At 32.4% G+C, this 17,844-nt stretch overlaps 1 protein-coding gene across 1 annotated transcript; it reads left to right on the top strand.

Annotated features, from left to right (window-relative positions):
* Positions 1–30: 30 nt before the first annotated feature.
* Positions 31–13,461, top strand: LOC127698621 (uridine diphosphate glucose pyrophosphatase NUDT14-like). The gene is made up of 5 exons (XM_052202177.1): positions 31–174; positions 7,203–7,246; positions 7,537–7,601; positions 10,073–10,286; positions 12,796–13,461. Exons 1-5 carry the CDS (start codon positions 94–96, stop codon positions 13,037–13,039), a joined length of 648 nt encoding a protein of 215 aa, XP_052058137.1. The 5' UTR covers positions 31–93; the 3' UTR covers positions 13,040–13,461.
* Positions 13,462–17,844: the final 4,383 nt, after the last annotated feature.

Below are 17,844 nucleotides of genomic sequence, written 5' to 3' on the forward strand. Positions count from 1 at the left end.
ACTCGTCAAACTTTGAACTGATCATGATAAAGTACATATGCACTGGGAAACTGAAAGTAGACCACTATTATATATAAGTAAAACTTTTGAAATATGGATAAAATATCAGATGTCATAATTTCTGATTGCGATAAATCAAGATATATCAAACCACTTAGACTGACATATCAACAGGTACTAATAATATCAATCAAATAATTTTTATGGCTCCTGACACAACTTCACAAGAAAATGTTTCTCTTATGGAAAAAATAGGCTGTTATATTGGAGAGTGTTTTGAATTAAGGAGATCAGGTCTGAATATTGATACTAAGTCTAATAAATAATTTGAGAACGAATGCATATAAGGTAAATTTATTTTTTGATTGTGCATTCATAATATATATTGTTGTTGGCTCTGATTCTGACTAATGCTAACATACTTATAGTCCAAATAATTATGAAGTCTTGAAAGGCTATTTTAATTCGTAGGAAGGCGTAACAGAAAACAATTAAAATAGCCTTTCAAGATCTCATAAATATTTGGACTACTAATATACTAAATATACACTTACATGTACACTGTGATGTTTATTGTTTTAATTATCAATTATGTCAATCGATTGTAACTGATTTTATGCCCTTTATGGGCCCTGTAATTTGGGAAATAAAAATATTCTATTCTATTCTATTCTAAAGAAAATGGCAAACATTAGGCATAATCTTTTTCTTCTTCTTCTTCCAACATGTCCAAATACTGCCCACATTCAACATGATGAATATTCTGGCAAGTTGTGCATGATTAAAAACTGGTTAAAAACAAATTGTTGAGTTGATAAGTTAGAGGTTTTGGTCTCTTGATACTTGAATATCTCAAGAGACTTTGCTTTTGCGATATCTGTATGCAGTTTACCAAGAAGGACCATTTCCTACAATCTTTGGTGGCTGGCTGTAATAGGTAAGTATGATGTTCTGTCTGACTAGATCTTCTTGTTGGTTTTTGTAGGTATTTACTCTTGTCTATGGCTACAAAGTCATTTGTTATTTTGTAACACATGATGAGTCAAGCTTCTTTTCATCGTGTTTGTAAGCTTTTCCATCCTATTTCGGTTATCAGGTTGCTGACAACTGATTTATTTCTGTCTGCTTGTTACATGTACATATTGTGCGGCTCGTCTCTGTACTTTTTCCATTTTATCTATGTTGTTTTGCTAGTACGGGTCCCATACTGTCGTGGTGTATTCCATTTGTGGTCTTACTAATATTTTATAGGCATGCTCCTTGATGGAATTTGAGCTGATGTGGAGGTTTTGATGTAAGAAACCAAGGCTTCGGCTGGCTTTTTCCTGTGATGTTGTTGATGTGTTCTCCCCCATCTAGATCATTTGCAATGGTGCAGCCTAGGTATTTAGTCAATGTTTCATGCTCCAGAGTATGGCCATGGAGTTTGTAGTCCCACTTGATTGGATTTTTCTTTTTTGTGATTGTGAGAATGTTGCATTTTTTCCAAAGTTTTTCCCATTTTGCCAGTTTGTCCAGGTCTTCTTGAAGTTTATGGCAATCGTCTGAGAAAATGGTCAAATAGACAACAGAATCATCCTCAAACAGTCTCACTGGGTCCTTACACTGATTCTTGTGGTACTCTGTATACTACTTTCACTTTGTCTGATGTTTTGCCTTCAACAACTTAACTACTTGGGTTCTGTTGGTGAGAAATTCCTTTATCTATTTGTTTGTTTTACTTCCAATGCCATAATTGGGTAGTTTATGTAGGTGTAAACTTTGTCAAAAGCTTTTAAAAAGTCCAGTATTAGCAGATCTGATTGTTTTCCGATTTCCAGATTATTTATGATATCGTCGATACATTCAAGGAGTTGTGTTTCACATGATCTTTTACTCCTGAAGCCATGTTGTAAAGGGTAATGGATGTTATTTACCTCTACATGTTTCAGGGATAGGGATATTGGCCTATAGTTAGCTGGTATGTATTTCCTTTCTTCGTTGAAAAATTGTAAATGATGGTTAAGATCAGAGCAATTTCACTGGCTAGTTCTTTCAGTATCATTGGTTTGATGTTGTCTGGTCCAGCAGACTTGTGTGGTTTTAGATTTTTCAGTTTTTTTTCCACCCCATTATAAGTGATGATTATTTGTTCGCTGTTTGGATAGTTTTCAGGTAGATCTCTTTTACTGATAGGACATGAGTGGAGAAGACTGATTGGAATCGATCATTTATATTTACTTTTTTATTGGATCAGTTTCTAATTTCCCATTTCTTGTAAGTGGTGCTACTCCATTTTTATCACTTTTCTTGTGTTTGATATATTGTTGGTGAATGGATGTCCCCGTTATCTTCTGGAGTTATTATGTCTTCTATATAATTCCAATAGGCTTGTCTTGATTATAAAACTGATTACCTCATACACTAGCTGAGGAACCGTAGCTCTTAGGTCCTTATGATATTTTTTGACAATTGTGGTACATGCAAGACTTCCTTTTGACCCCCTTCATGTATGTTTATGCTTATTCCATTAACCAAGGGTTTCTATACATTAAATTGTAAATCCAGACCAACACTCAACCCCGCTGGTAGCCACAAGAAACAAAATAATTTAGAGATAAGGCCAAAAAAAAATATATGTTTACGGTTACCTGACCGACCCTACTTTTGAGCGCCGACCCCAAGTCATTTTATTCCCATCGTAAAGTGAAAAATTAATTGTACTTGTGTCAAAAGCGAAGTTAGAGTTGCCAATAAAATAAATCCATTGCCTGATACATTTAAATGGTCACAATCGTAAATATGACAACTGTTTTAAGAAACTTGTGACACATGTGATGAAATAATCACTTTGCCGCCTTTTTTCTACAACCAATAACCAAGGGAAAAAATGAAAAACAACACGTTATGAATTTCATGTGTCGGAAGTGCTTTTCTGGATTTACCTTCATCAGGAAAGCTCAAAGCTGAATATTTGAAAGCCAAGAATGTATAAGAACCTAAACGGTTGTAGAGCTATATTACCAAAAAGGATCTAAAAAAATAGCCAAATCCATCTAAGGTCAACTTTGCGTGAGGGAGTTGTAATCTTAGTTTCTAATAATTTCATAATTTATGAACGGACAATTTTAGAAAAGTTTGTTATAAATCATGTCAGCACTGAAGTACTGACTACTGAGCTGATGATACCCTGGGCAACTGATAGTCCACCAGCAATAATAATATTGAAATAATCCAATCATTAAAAATACGGGTAAACTCAGCCCATGGACAACTTGATCAGACCATGGCAAGAAGGACCGCACAATTCAAAATCATGTCACAAAATATAAAATAAAATGGAAATACCGATCTACCTACCCTATTTTTTAATGATGTATCCTTAAACAGACATATATTTTTAATGTTAACCAATTTAAAAGAGAAAACCAGCAACCTGATTTATGCTAAAACAATAAATCCAAAACAAATATTGCATACAGCAATCAACGACAGACACTGAATTACAGATGCTTGACTTGAGACAAGCCTATTATTGTTCTGAAGAATGTTGCTGGGTTAAATATGTTTCTTAGCTTTTAACCTCCCCCTAAACTTGGATAGTGTAGTACCACCAATACAGGAAAATAAATTATAGATATCAGTTGGAAATCGCTTGACTCATCAGATTGAAAGGAAGCACAAAAACACTAAGAAAAATATGACTGACACAAAGCATTCTTCTATTGGTACTAGCAGTTACTGAAAGCTAGTTCAAAGCTCATCACTGCTCATTACAACTAACAAATAAATCATGTTTTACAAGTCTTGAATATCATTTGATACAACTCAAAGGGATTTAGAGTAAACAGGTGATAAACAGCCTGAGAATAGCATGACCTTGTACAATGACAAAATTCAAGTATGGATAGGAAGTAGGCCAATAAGTATGCATAACTGTAAAGCAATACCTATTAAGTTATTTTTTAATTTATTAAAAACAAAATCAATGTTAGTAAGTACAAGTCATGCTTTTAAATATATAAAATAAAATTGATCATTCATTTTCTGCATGCTATATATTTCTAAACACAGATTTATTCCATTAAGGGAAAAATATATATATATATCTGTTTACAGTTACCCGATTGACCCTACTTTTGAGTGCCGATCCTAAGTCTTTTTATTTCTGTTTTAAAGTGAAAATTTACTGAACTCGTGTTAAAAGTGAAGTTAGAGTTGCCAATAAAATAAATCAATTGCCTGATACATCCCAATGTTCACAATAATGAATATGACAGCTGTTTTAAGGAAACTCGCGACTCCTGTGATGAAATAAACACTTTGCCACCATTTTTTTCCAACCAATACTGTAAATTCAGAAATTATTGCGTGCATTTATTATTGCGATTTTGTCATTTTAGACTAGAATGCGATTTTAATTTTTGCGATATTGAGAAAAATCCTGTCTAATTCATATAAAAAAATTCAAAATGCGAGTTTAAATTATTGCGATTATAACCCTGTCGCATTTTTCGCAATAATAAAAACATCGCAATAATTTCTGAATTTACAGTAACCATGGGAAATAATCCAATCATTAAAGCTGTTATCCTAATGCTAGCAATTTAAAGGTTTGGTTGGCTTGCTTGCTTTGTTTGTTTAAATGTTTGCTCAAGCATTGTAATTAAGATTGACATCTACAATCAATAGATAGGCGGGACTTCAGCTTGTTTACATTATACATAACACCCAATAACATTTAAGTATCAATAATGTATACAAGCTGAAGCCCTGCCTATCTATTGATTGCAGATGCCAATCTTAATTACAATGCTTGAGCAAACATTTATACAAACAAAGCAAGCAAGCCAACCAAACCATTAAACTACAAGCATGAGGATAACAGCTTTAAAAATATGGGTAAACTCGGCCCATGGACAACTCTGACCACGCAAGACAGACAGCACAACTCAAAATCATGTCGCAAAAAATAAAATGGAAATACCGACCTACCTACCCTATTTTTTTTAATGATGTAACCTTCAACAGACATATATATTTTTTTTGGCCTAAACCATAATTAGACAAGATTTACTTTTCTCAAACCAGTTTGTGTGTCCAGAATTTTTGTCAGAATATGATTGTTCTTATGAAGTAAGCCTTTTCTAAAATCTCCTGGAATTGAAATAAAAATTATAGGAACAACAATAGTTCCTGTGACTGCGAGTTCGATCTGCTAGTCAAGTGCGTTTTGTTAAAATATACCTTTTTCACTCATTTGGTCTTTTGGAAAATGTTGTTTGTGCTGTATTTAGACCCCTCTAACAAGAAAATTGTTTTGCATTCAAAAGGTATAAAAATTGGTGTTTTTATCCAACACAATCATAGGATAGAACGTTGTTTTCAATTTAGACTTGTTTATATATATATATATGATTCCTAACATCACTGAAGAGACATTAATTGTCGAAATCCGGATATGGTGTACAAAAACCTTTGCACCTTTTGTTTGCAGTATACCATCTTTTCCGCAAGTTTATTGTTTTCTGTTTAGTATTAAATTAATAATTAAGATCCATTTATTACATCTGTGATCCGTTTATTTGGCAATCGCCAATGGCAGTCAGCAGGGTTTAAGAACATTTGTTGTTCCGACCTGTTAGTCAAAAGCGTTTTGTAAAAATATACTTTTTCACTTTTTTGGTCTTTTGGAAAATGTTGTTTGTGCTGTATTTAGACCCCTCTAACAAGAAAATTGTTTTGCATGCACACGTATAAAAATTGCGGTTTTTATCCAACACAATCATAGTTTTGAACGTTGTTTTCAATTTAGACTTGTATATATATATATATATATATATAAAATGAGGAATGGTTCTCACATAAGATTATATTGTATTTGGTAGAATTTGAAGAAAAACACAGTTTTACAAGAGTAACTTACTGCTCACCTTGATTTACTACTTGTACATTGAAGTAAAAAAGATCAAAGTACTGAAGTACTGAACATCGGATGACCGCAAGTTACAAGCACTTGTCTCAGAAAAAAAATCACATCTTTATACCTGAAAGTGAGGTTAATGTACAGATGTATTTTTTTTCTGAGACAAGTTCTTGTGTGGAAGATAAATAGATGAAAGGGAATTCAACATCACCGAAATAACTATTATATATATATATATATATATATATGTATTGTAGTGATACAAATCAATATACTCTGGTTTATATTAATATTAATATTTGTATATTACAGTTACATTTATATATAATTTTCATCCATTTGTATATCATTCTATTCTACTAATTAATAATAGTGCAGTGCAAGTGCATGGTGGCCACTCTTCTATAATAATTCGATTTTTCTTATAGATTGGATTTGAGTAGGCATTCATATTTTCCCGCAAAAAACGAGAGAGCATGTATCTGTATATAATCTTCACCTCCTTTATAGGAGATTGCAATCTTTCTTGAGATATTCCTCCGCATGCGTTTACACAATTTTTCTGTACGTCTGCATAGATATTAATAATTTTTACTTACATACATATAAAACATTTTAATATTATCAAATTATGTTCTAAAACAAATATTTGATGAGTATTCATTGAAGAAATGAATATATATTATATAGCTAGCGATAAGGAATGTTATTTTGCACTCGATGATGTCGGCGTATTTATCATGTTTATAGATCGGTTAAAAACCCAAAACTAATTTACATAATGGAAATTTGGGCGATAGCAATACACCGGAATGACCTCACGGTCATCTGCTGAAAAAAATCAAAATTGTTCAGTTGATAGCTGACCTGACTTTTAGGGTCAGTGTTGCTGCCATCATTTGGTATCAGATTAAAGAAAATGAACTAAAACTGGAATCAATGTTGCCTAGCATCCTACTTTGTTTTTAGCCCTTAGATACTCAGATACTCTACATGGTTCAGGTAGGTTTTGTTATTTAAGCCACTTTGAAATGAATTGCTGTACACTATATTTGTAAAGTATTGTGTGTCATTACTATATGTGAGGTCCAAGGTAAGCAATACAGGCTCCTGAGAACATTTTATGTTTTACTTCTTTCAACATGAATGCAATGTGAGGTGATGATAGATATTATATGGATAGATTATACTTTATCTCTTCAAGAATATGTCTTAAATGTTTGAAATGTGTTTATATATCTTTTCATATCTAAACACATAAGATTAGTAACAATATTATTTGTTTATATTTGTTTAGAATGGAATAAAAAAGATTTGGGATGCAATGACTGTTCATGATAGGTAGGGATGATTACATATACTCTTCATTTTATTATAAGAAAAACTGTAAACATAAACTCTGCAAATTTTACAGATTTTGCTGAATTTTTACACCACCACCAGAATTTAAACATTTTTGAGGTAAAATTTATTCTTCTTGAATTTTAACTTCTTTCAGTAAATATCATTACAATAAAAAGTTGCAACTGTTTATGTACATGTGAAACGGTTTATTTGTAAGGTATGCTTGTTGGAACAATTAAAGATCATAGTTGTTCATATTATATAGCAGTTTTATGATTTCTTTTCAGTGTTGTGATCCTCATCTACAATGTTACAAGACATGTCTTGGTGTTTGTTAAACAGTTCAGACCTGGTAAGATTTTCTAGTTGTTTTAATTTATTAAAAGAGTACATTAAGTCACATTTAGATATGTGTATCTCTGACACTAAAATAGATATGAAAATACACTTTTTTCTAAACCACTCAAACAGACAAAAATGATACAAATGATTTGCATAAAATATGGATACTTTCTAGAATTGATAAAACTCCATATACAAAGGTGTTGGATAATTATTGAAATTGATCATTTAAATTTTTTGTAATGATTTCAATAGACCACTTTCGAGTTCGTTGCACTTCTGTCAAAAACTTTGGTTTCAGTTTAGGGGCATCGTCACTTCCTTCCTATGTTGAGTGATCGGTTGAAAAAATATGGTGCTATATTGCACGTATTATTTGGCAAATTAAATTCTTATAATTGATAATCAGCACTGCTGTCAGAATGACATTAGGGAATTGTGATTAAGTACCTACGGAACAAACATTATTTCTAGTTTATCCTGCATAATGACGATCACGAAGACGAATGGTGAACTTTAATAGTGCAGGTATACAGGTGGTCCCCTCTATCTGGTAAATGACGTCATAAAGGTGCGCATAATTGACGAACTTTTCCGGTGAAGGACATAACTAGAAAGTGGTGTATTGGGGAATTTTATCCTTTTTTCATGCATTGACTTAGAGATTACATAGTTATCTCCCATTGCACAGTTCTACATATTCGTTGTATGAATTACAAATTAAGGAAATTGAGTGGATAAACATGTCACGTTGGGACCTTTTATAGCTGACTATATGATTAATTTGATGACAGGTTCATATTAGCATTTAATTGGACTAAAACTAAGGAGACTTTGAAAATGGGTAAAATTGGAGATTTTTATAGTTTTAGCCTTTGAAAGATAAATTTCAGCATTGACTTAAGGTACAAAGTTACCAGCATAAGACTATCATATAAAAATAGCTTTTTCTGAACAGCCAATTGATTTGACCAAATTGACCAGTTAGTTCTTGCAAACTGTAACATGAATTTCTCCTCTGGTAACCATATTTTTTTTACACCTAACATGTTAGACACTTATTTATCTTACTTATATATACCATTTGTTGAACATCACATGCAAGCTTTTCATTTTTACACATTTAAATGTAATATATCATTTTGAAAACTGCTGACAGCACTTTATGACCTAATTAGATTTGTAAACATGTATAAAGGTAGGATACATAGAGTTGCATTACATAGATATTATTTTTGTTGGGTGTGTTGCCGCCAGTGTTTCCTAAATCAAAACTATCTAGAAATAAAAGAATTAGTGTCAAAATACATTTTATGACTCATAATTTATAGTTATAAGCTTTAAACTATTTTGAAATATTTTTTTTGTCAGCCTTATAAATCGAAATATATTTTGTAGAAATGGTGCCTTAATTTCAAGTTTGAAATTTAATAATCCCATTTTGTACCAACTCCTTTCTACTTACCTTATCTTTGAAATAGTAAAAGTATTAAAATTTTAAGAGTTTTAAAACTTTATTTCATGTAATGCTTGATATTTTGTGGGATGGTTCTTTTTCAGCTCACCTGGCTCAAAGGGCCATATGAGCGTTTGCCATCACTTTGCGTCCATCGTTCTTCGTCCATAAACTTTTTTATAAAATTTTCTCTTCTGAAACTGATTAATAGATTGAAACCAAATTTTGTCTGCTTCATCTATAGGATTTCTACAATAAATTTTGTTATTGTAGTCCAGGTAGATCCACTATCCTGGCCACCGTGTCTAAAAATAGATCATAATAGGGGTCAAACTACAGTTTTGGAAAACATCTTTTAAACTATTTAGAGAAAGTCTGACAGGGTAAAAATGTAAGTACAACCAGTCCAACCTTGAAAATTTGGGGAAAATCTGTCTACCTGTTTTGGAGTTATTGCCCCTGAAATGTTGCTTTCTGACTTTTTTGGCATTTCCTTACCATTGTTTCAAATTCTATTGGAGTTAGGTAAAAAGTGTAAATTCCAAAAATGGCCAGCATGAGAAGATGTTTCCACCCTGAAAATTGGAGAAAATCTGATGTCTTGATATGGAGTTATATCCCCTGAAACATTGATTTTTTTCCAATTTTTAGCAGTTGTTGCAGTTATTATGAAAATTATAGGAACTAGGTTGAAAGTGTAAATTGCAAAAAGGTTCAACACGACAAGACATATTTACCCTGAAAATTGAACAAAAAAATCTGTTGACCTGTTTTGGAGTTATTGCCATTGAATGGAATAATAATTTTTGTAAACAAAAAAGTTTTTGGCTGTTATCATGAAAAATATAGGAGCTAGGTTCAAAGTAAATTTCAAAAATGATCAGCATCATAAAGAGTAACTACAGTATATATACATGTATATAAAAGTCCTAATTAGCAAAATGGTGATTTTTTTCACCAGTTAAGCAATTCGGGCAAAGGTGTGTATCTTGTTAAATCTTCTTTTACTTATTTATCTTTTTTAGCTGTATACCTTTGCAGTTCGAAAGTTTCAGAAGTGGATGGACAACAGGTTATTAATCATGAAGATAATCCAGCTAGTTTAGGTTTAACATATGAACTTTGTGCTGGTATTGTTGATAAAGATACCAGTTTAGAACAAATAGCTCAGGCAGAGGTATTGGAGGAGTGTGGGTATAAAGTACCTCTTGATAGACTTGAAAGAATGTGTTCTTGTAGGTTAGTATTCAATTATATATTTTAACAACAAATTCAATTTTAACATATGACACTAATTTAAGTGGGCATGTGTACAATTTCATTGGGTGAGTATGAAATATGCACAATTGCAGTGGGCATGACCTTTGTACCTTAGAAACCAAAAGATTGAAAAGTCAAATACATAAAATATATCGAATCATCAAAAGGCCTGTTTAGAATGATAGAAGGACAGTCAAAATTGTCTTAAGATCATCTTTGCATTAGGGCTTTGCAATCTTATTATTTTGATCTTCAAGCTTGATATACATGTACATAATATTAACATATATCAGAAATGTCCAGTTGATAAGTTTTCAGTAATCACCAGTAAAAGTTAATAAGTTCTTCCTTGTATTTTTCATCAACTCTGGTATTATATTCTATTCATATTGTAAATCAAGCATATTATTGCAGACCTCAGATTGAGTTGTAAAGGAATAGACATCATCAGTATATATCATATACAAATGTTCTTTGTTACAAAAACTGTTACTTGTAAAAAAATATATATTTCCAATAACTCAGGAGTTCTGGTTTTTAAAAATGTTAAACAAGTGGAAATTTGTCTTCTTAGTGCTCTCATGTCTACCTTTCATGACAGATTTTTATCCCAGATTTGTAGGGTTCATTTTTTTTAGTTTTTAGTTTTTATGACCTGCCTACGTTTCATTAGGATGGGGGATGGGGTTGCCACTATTTTCCCTGTTTGTGCATCCCATCATTGTAGGTCCCTCAAATAACAAGTTAAAGTTTTGATTTTAAGTTGTTTCAATACCATGAAGTTGTTGCCACTGTTTTTTGTCTCGCTTGACAGAGTCAAAAAGCGAGACATAGGTATACTGTTTCTGGCGGGGTCAACAATGTATTAGTTTGTGATTAGGTCTAGTTTGTGGTGAACCACAAGTTGTAGGTCAATCATATTTGGTATACAGTTGGTATACAGTTGTATTAGCATTGGCACATTGGCACATTGGCACATCTCATTTCCATGGAGTTTATTTGGCTCTGCCCCCTCAGTCATGGTATATTGACTTTGAAACTTTTGCTTATTTTACATGTATTAGTTTGTGATTAGGTCAGTTCAAGGGGAACCATTAGTGGTAGGCCAATGTTAATTAATATTCAGTTGTATAAGCATTAGCACATCTCATTTCAATGGAGAATATTTGGCCCCTCAGTCATGGCCTATTGACTTTGAAACTTTTGCTTAATTTACATGTATTAGTTTGTGATAAGATCAGTTTAAGATGAACTGCCAATGTTAAGTCAATGATATTTGGTATGCAAATTTATTGGCATTTGTAAGTATCATTTCCATGGAGATTATATAGCTCCACCCCCTCTTCATGGTTCATTGACTTTGAAACTTTTACATAGTTTACAAGTTAATATTTGTGTTTAGATTTGTTTAAAGGGAACAACTTATAATAAGTCAATGGTATTTGGTATGCAGTTGTATTAGCATTGGCGCATCTCATTTACATTGAGATGGTTTAGCCATGTACCTCAGTCATGGTTCATTGACATGAATATTAGCCTAACTTGTTAAGTATTGCCAATTTAATTTCAACATTTGCATAATCAAAATTACAAAAAAGCGAGACATATCTCTGTGATAACAGTTTATTGTGTTTTAGGTGACCTTGACAAGGGTCATTAATGGTCCTACACCTTGTGGAGTTTTGTTTTACATATTCTCAGCTTGAAGAATTTAGAATTGAACAGCTATGAAACTTTTGACGACTATTTTACTTATTGTAACTTACCAAATTTTCACATGACAGACACAACAGGTCACTAATGAAGCAGACCAGTTTGCCTCAACCAAATGCTATAAAACTTATACACAATGCTTATCACCACAAAACACAGATCAAGTTTGAAATTTGAGTTATGCCCCTTTATAAATGGAAAAATTGCTAAAGCTGTCGTTTCTGTTCTCTGATAAAATTGAGAACGGAAATGGGGAATGTGTCAAAGAGACAACAACCCGACCAAAGAGCAGAAAACAGCTGAAGGCCACCAATGGGTCTTCAACACAGTGAGAAAATCCTGCACCGGGAGGCCGGCTTCAGCTAGCCCCTAAACAAAAATGTGTACTAGTTCAGTGATAATGGAGGGACGTCATACTAAACTCCAGTTTGCCTCAACCAAATGTTATTGAACAATGAGAGCACTCAAACCTGCAAATAATTTCTAATGACAACATGTAGAAATGTATGTCATTAACTTAAAAAGAAAAGAAAATGTCAATAATTAGTACATTGACTCATGCATATTTTCAAGCCGTGGCATCTGTGGGCCATAGACACATTCTCCATTTATTTGGGGTCATTTTGCTCAATGTTTAGATGTGATGCCCTGTCTACAATTTATTATGGTCCGTTCTTCCCATAAATGGTTTAAGTTTTGGTTTATGGTAGTTTACCATGAAGTTATGGTCAAATCATTTCAAAGATAATTGTGGTATGTCATTGTCTTATTTCAGAGCTGGTGTTGGAACTGCTGGGGCTTTACAAACAATGTATTTTGCTGAAGTGACAGATGCTATGAGGGTTTCTAAAGGAGGAGGGATAGAAGAAGAGGGAGAAATGATAGATGTAGTAGATATATCTGTTTCAGAGGCCATGGACTTTGTCATGGATGATAATGTAAACAAACCTGTTGGAATGATGTTTGCAGTGTTATGGTTCTTTCAGAACAAAAATAAACATTATTCCTCAAAAATTTGACCAACAAACTGTAATAGGGTTATTACTAGTATTCTACAAAAAAAAAACAATTTGATGCACATGCTCTTTGTGTTTTATTGTATAATGGCAGCATTTTGATATTGTTTTCACAATTTTAGTAACTTTTTGGTTAAGCTAACATGAAATGTCATAATTGTGATAGATTATACCTAATTCAAAAAAACTTGACCTTTGTCAGTCTTTTTTCCAATGTTCATACAATCAGATTTTTGTAACAGATTCTTTAGCATCAGTGACTTAATCTAAAGCATACACATATAGCTTTTTTGTTGATCTGCATTTTTGGATTGCAAATATTGTGTTGGCTTAAAGGTGACATTTTTTTAAACATATTTTTAGAGATTAATTATTCCCAAATAAAAGGAAACATTTACTGATAAAATAAAGTTACTGTGGAAATATCTGTGAATTTGTTAATACTGTTCCACTAAGACTATAATGTTGAATTGCTTTGTAAGTTGGTATGACTCATTTATTAATGATGCTCTGATAAAAAATTCACAAAATTTCCTTTATCTATAAATCATACATGGTGATTACAACTTTTTATGCCCCATTTATGGGCATTATGTTTTTCGGTCTGTGCGTTCGTTCGTTCGCCCGTTCGTCCTTCTGTCCCGCTTCAGGTTAAAGTTTTTGGTCAAGGTAGATTATGATGAAGTTGAAGTCCAATCAACTTGAAACTTAGTACACATGTTCCCTATGATATGATCTTTCTAATTTTTATGCCAAATTAGAGTTTTGACCCCAATTTCAAGGTCCACTGACCATAGAAAATGATAGTGCGAGTTGGGCATCCAGGTACTATGGACACATTCTTGTTAAGTAATGATGTTGTCTCTTTTTCTTTTACTTAATTGCCTCTGTGGTATCTTTTCCATCTTTTTGGTTGCACGATTGATATAAAATTTAGATGTATGGTCACTAAACTCATGAGAGAAGGGTGTTTATTATAGACTATGGGCCAGTTTTAATTATTTTTAAAGAATGTTAGTTCAAACCTTCATGCTTGTACATAAGCAATATCACCAACTTATATGGTAAGGCTAGAGTCATGTCTGCATCCCTGAAAGCAGTAAAGTTTTTACCAAAATTCACTAATGAGAACCCTTAAGTGTTCAAAAGAATGTAAAATACCACTATATTGATATGTCGCCATCTTGACGGCTTCCCTATAAAAAAACCACATGATATCTATAAACCACAAAGTACTAAAACAAGCAGGGACTAACATAGTCACAATTTAATGTTGAAATCACTTGCAAGGGGTACGGTTGTTTTAACCAGACAAAGTAATGACAAAAGCAATCACAGTTTTCCGGATCCTAAAAAAAGAATTACACCAAACATGGTTGTATACTACCTGTCATCAAACTTTTTAAACTAACTTGATACGGAACCATGTTTAAATAAAATGCTTCGCTGGGGCGCAGCTTGATACGACCGCGGAGGTCGAACCCTGAACAGTTGGGGCAAGTATGGACACAACATTCAAGCTTGATACAGCTCTGAATTTGGATTGTTATTAAATATTTGACACAGCATAGGTTTCTGACACAGAAAGAATGTGGTCTAAGAACTTGAATTTTTTTAATTTACCTATTATGGTCCAATGTCCAAAATCAAAATACATGGTTAGATTCAGCATATCAAAGAACCCCATATATTCAATTTTTGTTAAAATCAAACAAAGTTTAATTTTGGACCCCAACTTGGACAAACTTGAAAACTGGGCCCATAATCAAAAATCTAAACACATGTTTAGATTCAGCATATCAAAGAACCCCAAGAATTCAATTTTTGCTAAAATCAAACTAAGTTTAATTTTGGACCCTTTGGACCTTAATGTAGACCAATTTGAAAAACGGGACTTAAAATTAAAAATCTAAATACACGGTTAGATATGGAATATCAAAGAACCCCAATAATTCAATTTTTGATGAAATCAAACAAAGTTTAATTTTGGACCCTTTTGACCTCAATATGAACCAATTTGATAGCGGGGCCCACAAATAAAAATTCTAAATTCATGGTTAGATTCAGCATATCAAAGAACCCCATATATTCAATTTTTGTTGAAATCAAACAAAGTTTAATTTTGGACCCCAACTTGGACCAACTTGAAAACTGGGCCCATAATCAAAAATCTAAACACATGTTTAGATTCAGCATATCAAAGAACCCCAAGAATTCAATTTTTCTTAAAATCAAACTAAGTTTAATTTTGGACCCTTTGGACCTCAATGAAGACCAATTTAAAAAACGTGACCCAAATTAAAAATCTAAAAACACGGTTAGATTTGGCATATCAAAGAACCCCAATAATTCAATTTTCGATGAAATCAAACAAAGTTTAATTTTGGACCCTTTTGACCTCAATATGAACCAATTTGATAGCGGGGCCTACAAATAAAAAATCTAAATACATGGTTAGATTCAGCATATCAAAGAACCTCATATATTCAATTTTTGTTGAAATCAAACAAAGTTTAATTTTGGACCCCAATTTGGACCAACTTGAAAACTGGGCCCATAATCAAAAATCTAAATACATGTTTAGATTCAGCATATCAAAGAACCCCATATATTCAATTTTTGTTGAAATCAAACAAAGTTTAAATACTGGACCCTATCTTAGACCAACTTGAAAACTGGGCCCATAATCAAAAAACATGTTTAGATTCAGCAAATCAAAGAACCCCAAGAATTCAATTTTTGTTAAATCAAACTAAGTTTAATTTTGGACCCTTTGGACCTCAATGTAGACCAATTTAAAAAACAGGACCCAAAATTAAAAACCTAAATACACGGTTAGATTTGGAATATCAAAGAACCCCAATAATTCAATTTTAGATGAAATCAAACAAAGTTTAATTTTGGACCCTTTTGACCTCAATATGAACCAATTAGATAACGGGGTCCACAAATAAAAAATCTAAATACATGGTTATTCAGCATATCAAAGAACCCCATATATTCAATTTTTGTTGAAATCAAACAAAGTTTAATTTTGGACCCCAATTTGGACCAACTTGAAAACTGGGCCAAAAATCAAAAATCTAAATACATGTTTAGATTCAGCATATCAAAGAACCTCATATATTCAATTTTTGCTAAAATCAAACAAAGTTTAATTTTGGACCCTTTGGACATTAATGTAGACCAATTTGAAAACTGGACCCAAAATTAAAAATCTAAATACACTGTTAGATTCGGCATAACAAATAAATAAATGTGATCAAAGATTTTACAAATCTAATGCGCCATACTGTGCAATTAAAGATTACTTCTTGAAATTTTTCAATATTTGAAATTTGAAAAAAAAATAACATTTGAAGAATAATTCTTTTTAATTTCTGAAATCTGAAATGAGAAAAAATTGGACCCCCACAATTTCTTTTTATCCCCCCCCCCTTTTTCCCCAAAAAAAATTCTTTCCCTCAAGATATGGTCATAATCTCAATTCAAATTTCCAATGGAGTTGGCAACCATAATTACCCATTTAAATTTACCATAGTGCTAACTTAATCTATTTTATAATAGAATTAATAAAAATATAGTGTCAAATCTTTCATATGGATTTTTTTGTAAAAAAAAAAGATGAAAACATTTGCAGATATTTTTACTGGTCTTCCTTTATAAATATGCATTTCTTTAAACATAATTTAAAAGCAGTGTAAGGGAAGTAACCAAAACGTTGTATTTGGATTACCTCCCTTACACTGTTTTAGATTATCTTTATTGTTCATTAACCATTACTTTATACATAATTTAAAAGCAGTGTAAGGGAGATAATTTCAATGATGTATTTGATTTATCTCCCTTACACTGCTTTAAATTATGTTTTGTACTAAAGTATTTGTCCATTAACCAGGACAACCTTGTTTTTCCCCCTTTTTTGCCCCTAATTCCTAAACGGTTTGAGCCATAACCCCCCAAAGCAAATCCTAACCATCCCTTTGTGGTATGGAAACTTGTAGTATAATTTCAGAGAGATCCATACACCGTTCCACAGTTATTGTCTGGAAACTAGAAAATGCTCATTTTTGGCCCCTTTTTGGCCCCTAATTCCTTAACTGTTGGTACCATAACCCCCAAAATCAATCCCAACCTTCCTTTTGTGGTATTTAACCTTTTGGTCAAATTTCAAAAAGATCCATACACTTAAACTAAAGTTAGAGTGCGAAAACCAATATGTATTCGGACGACGACGACGACGACGACGCCGGACGACGACGACGTCGACGCCAACGTCATACCAATATACGACCACAAAATTTTTTTGCGGTCGTATAAAAAGGTATAAAAGTCGGCCGATTGGACATCTATTTTTTCTTAAATTACTATGGTCTGTCGTTTTTTACATCGTTATTTTTTTTACTAAGATTGTGAAACAAGTAAATGTATAGAATTACTGTAGAGCAATTACTTTTATGGATTCTCTCAAAGTTTAAATTCATAATTAACGAGCAGGGTTCCGTGTAAAGTTGTTTTTCAAAAATCTAATTTGGTCATAAATCTTTTATGCAATACATTTATTTAAGTCTTTTCTTCTCTAATTTGATCATCAGCATGGCTAAAGGAATTATTGCCAGAGGTATTGTGAGGTGACACGTCCAGGTATTCAAGCGATTTCCTGTCGGGCTAAAAAACTCTTTTATTAGACAATTACATAATGCAGGTTCATTCATCGCTTTACTGCTTAGCGTACATGTATCAGTATACACGGCCGGTAACTTGTAACTTTCCATTTAAAAACTATCAGATGTAATATACATCATTTG

The sequence above is a fragment of the Mytilus californianus genome, unplaced genomic scaffold (genome assembly GCF_021869535.1).
Source record: "Mytilus californianus isolate M0D057914Y unplaced genomic scaffold, xbMytCali1.0.p SCAF_4, whole genome shotgun sequence".
In the NCBI taxonomy this organism is placed as follows: domain Eukaryota; kingdom Metazoa; phylum Mollusca; class Bivalvia; order Mytilida; family Mytilidae; genus Mytilus; species Mytilus californianus.

Coding starts and splice junctions, on each gene's coding strand:
- LOC127698621 (XM_052202177.1), top strand. CDS start 94: ATGGATAAAATATCAGATGTCATAATTTCTGATTGCGATAAATCAAGA. Junction 175..7,202: donor TTAGACTGACATATCAACAG/GTACTAATAATA, acceptor ATATTTGTTTAG/AATGGAATAAAAAAGATTTG. Junction 7,247..7,536: donor GCAATGACTGTTCATGATAG/GTAGGGATGATT, acceptor ATTTCTTTTCAG/TGTTGTGATCCTCATCTACA.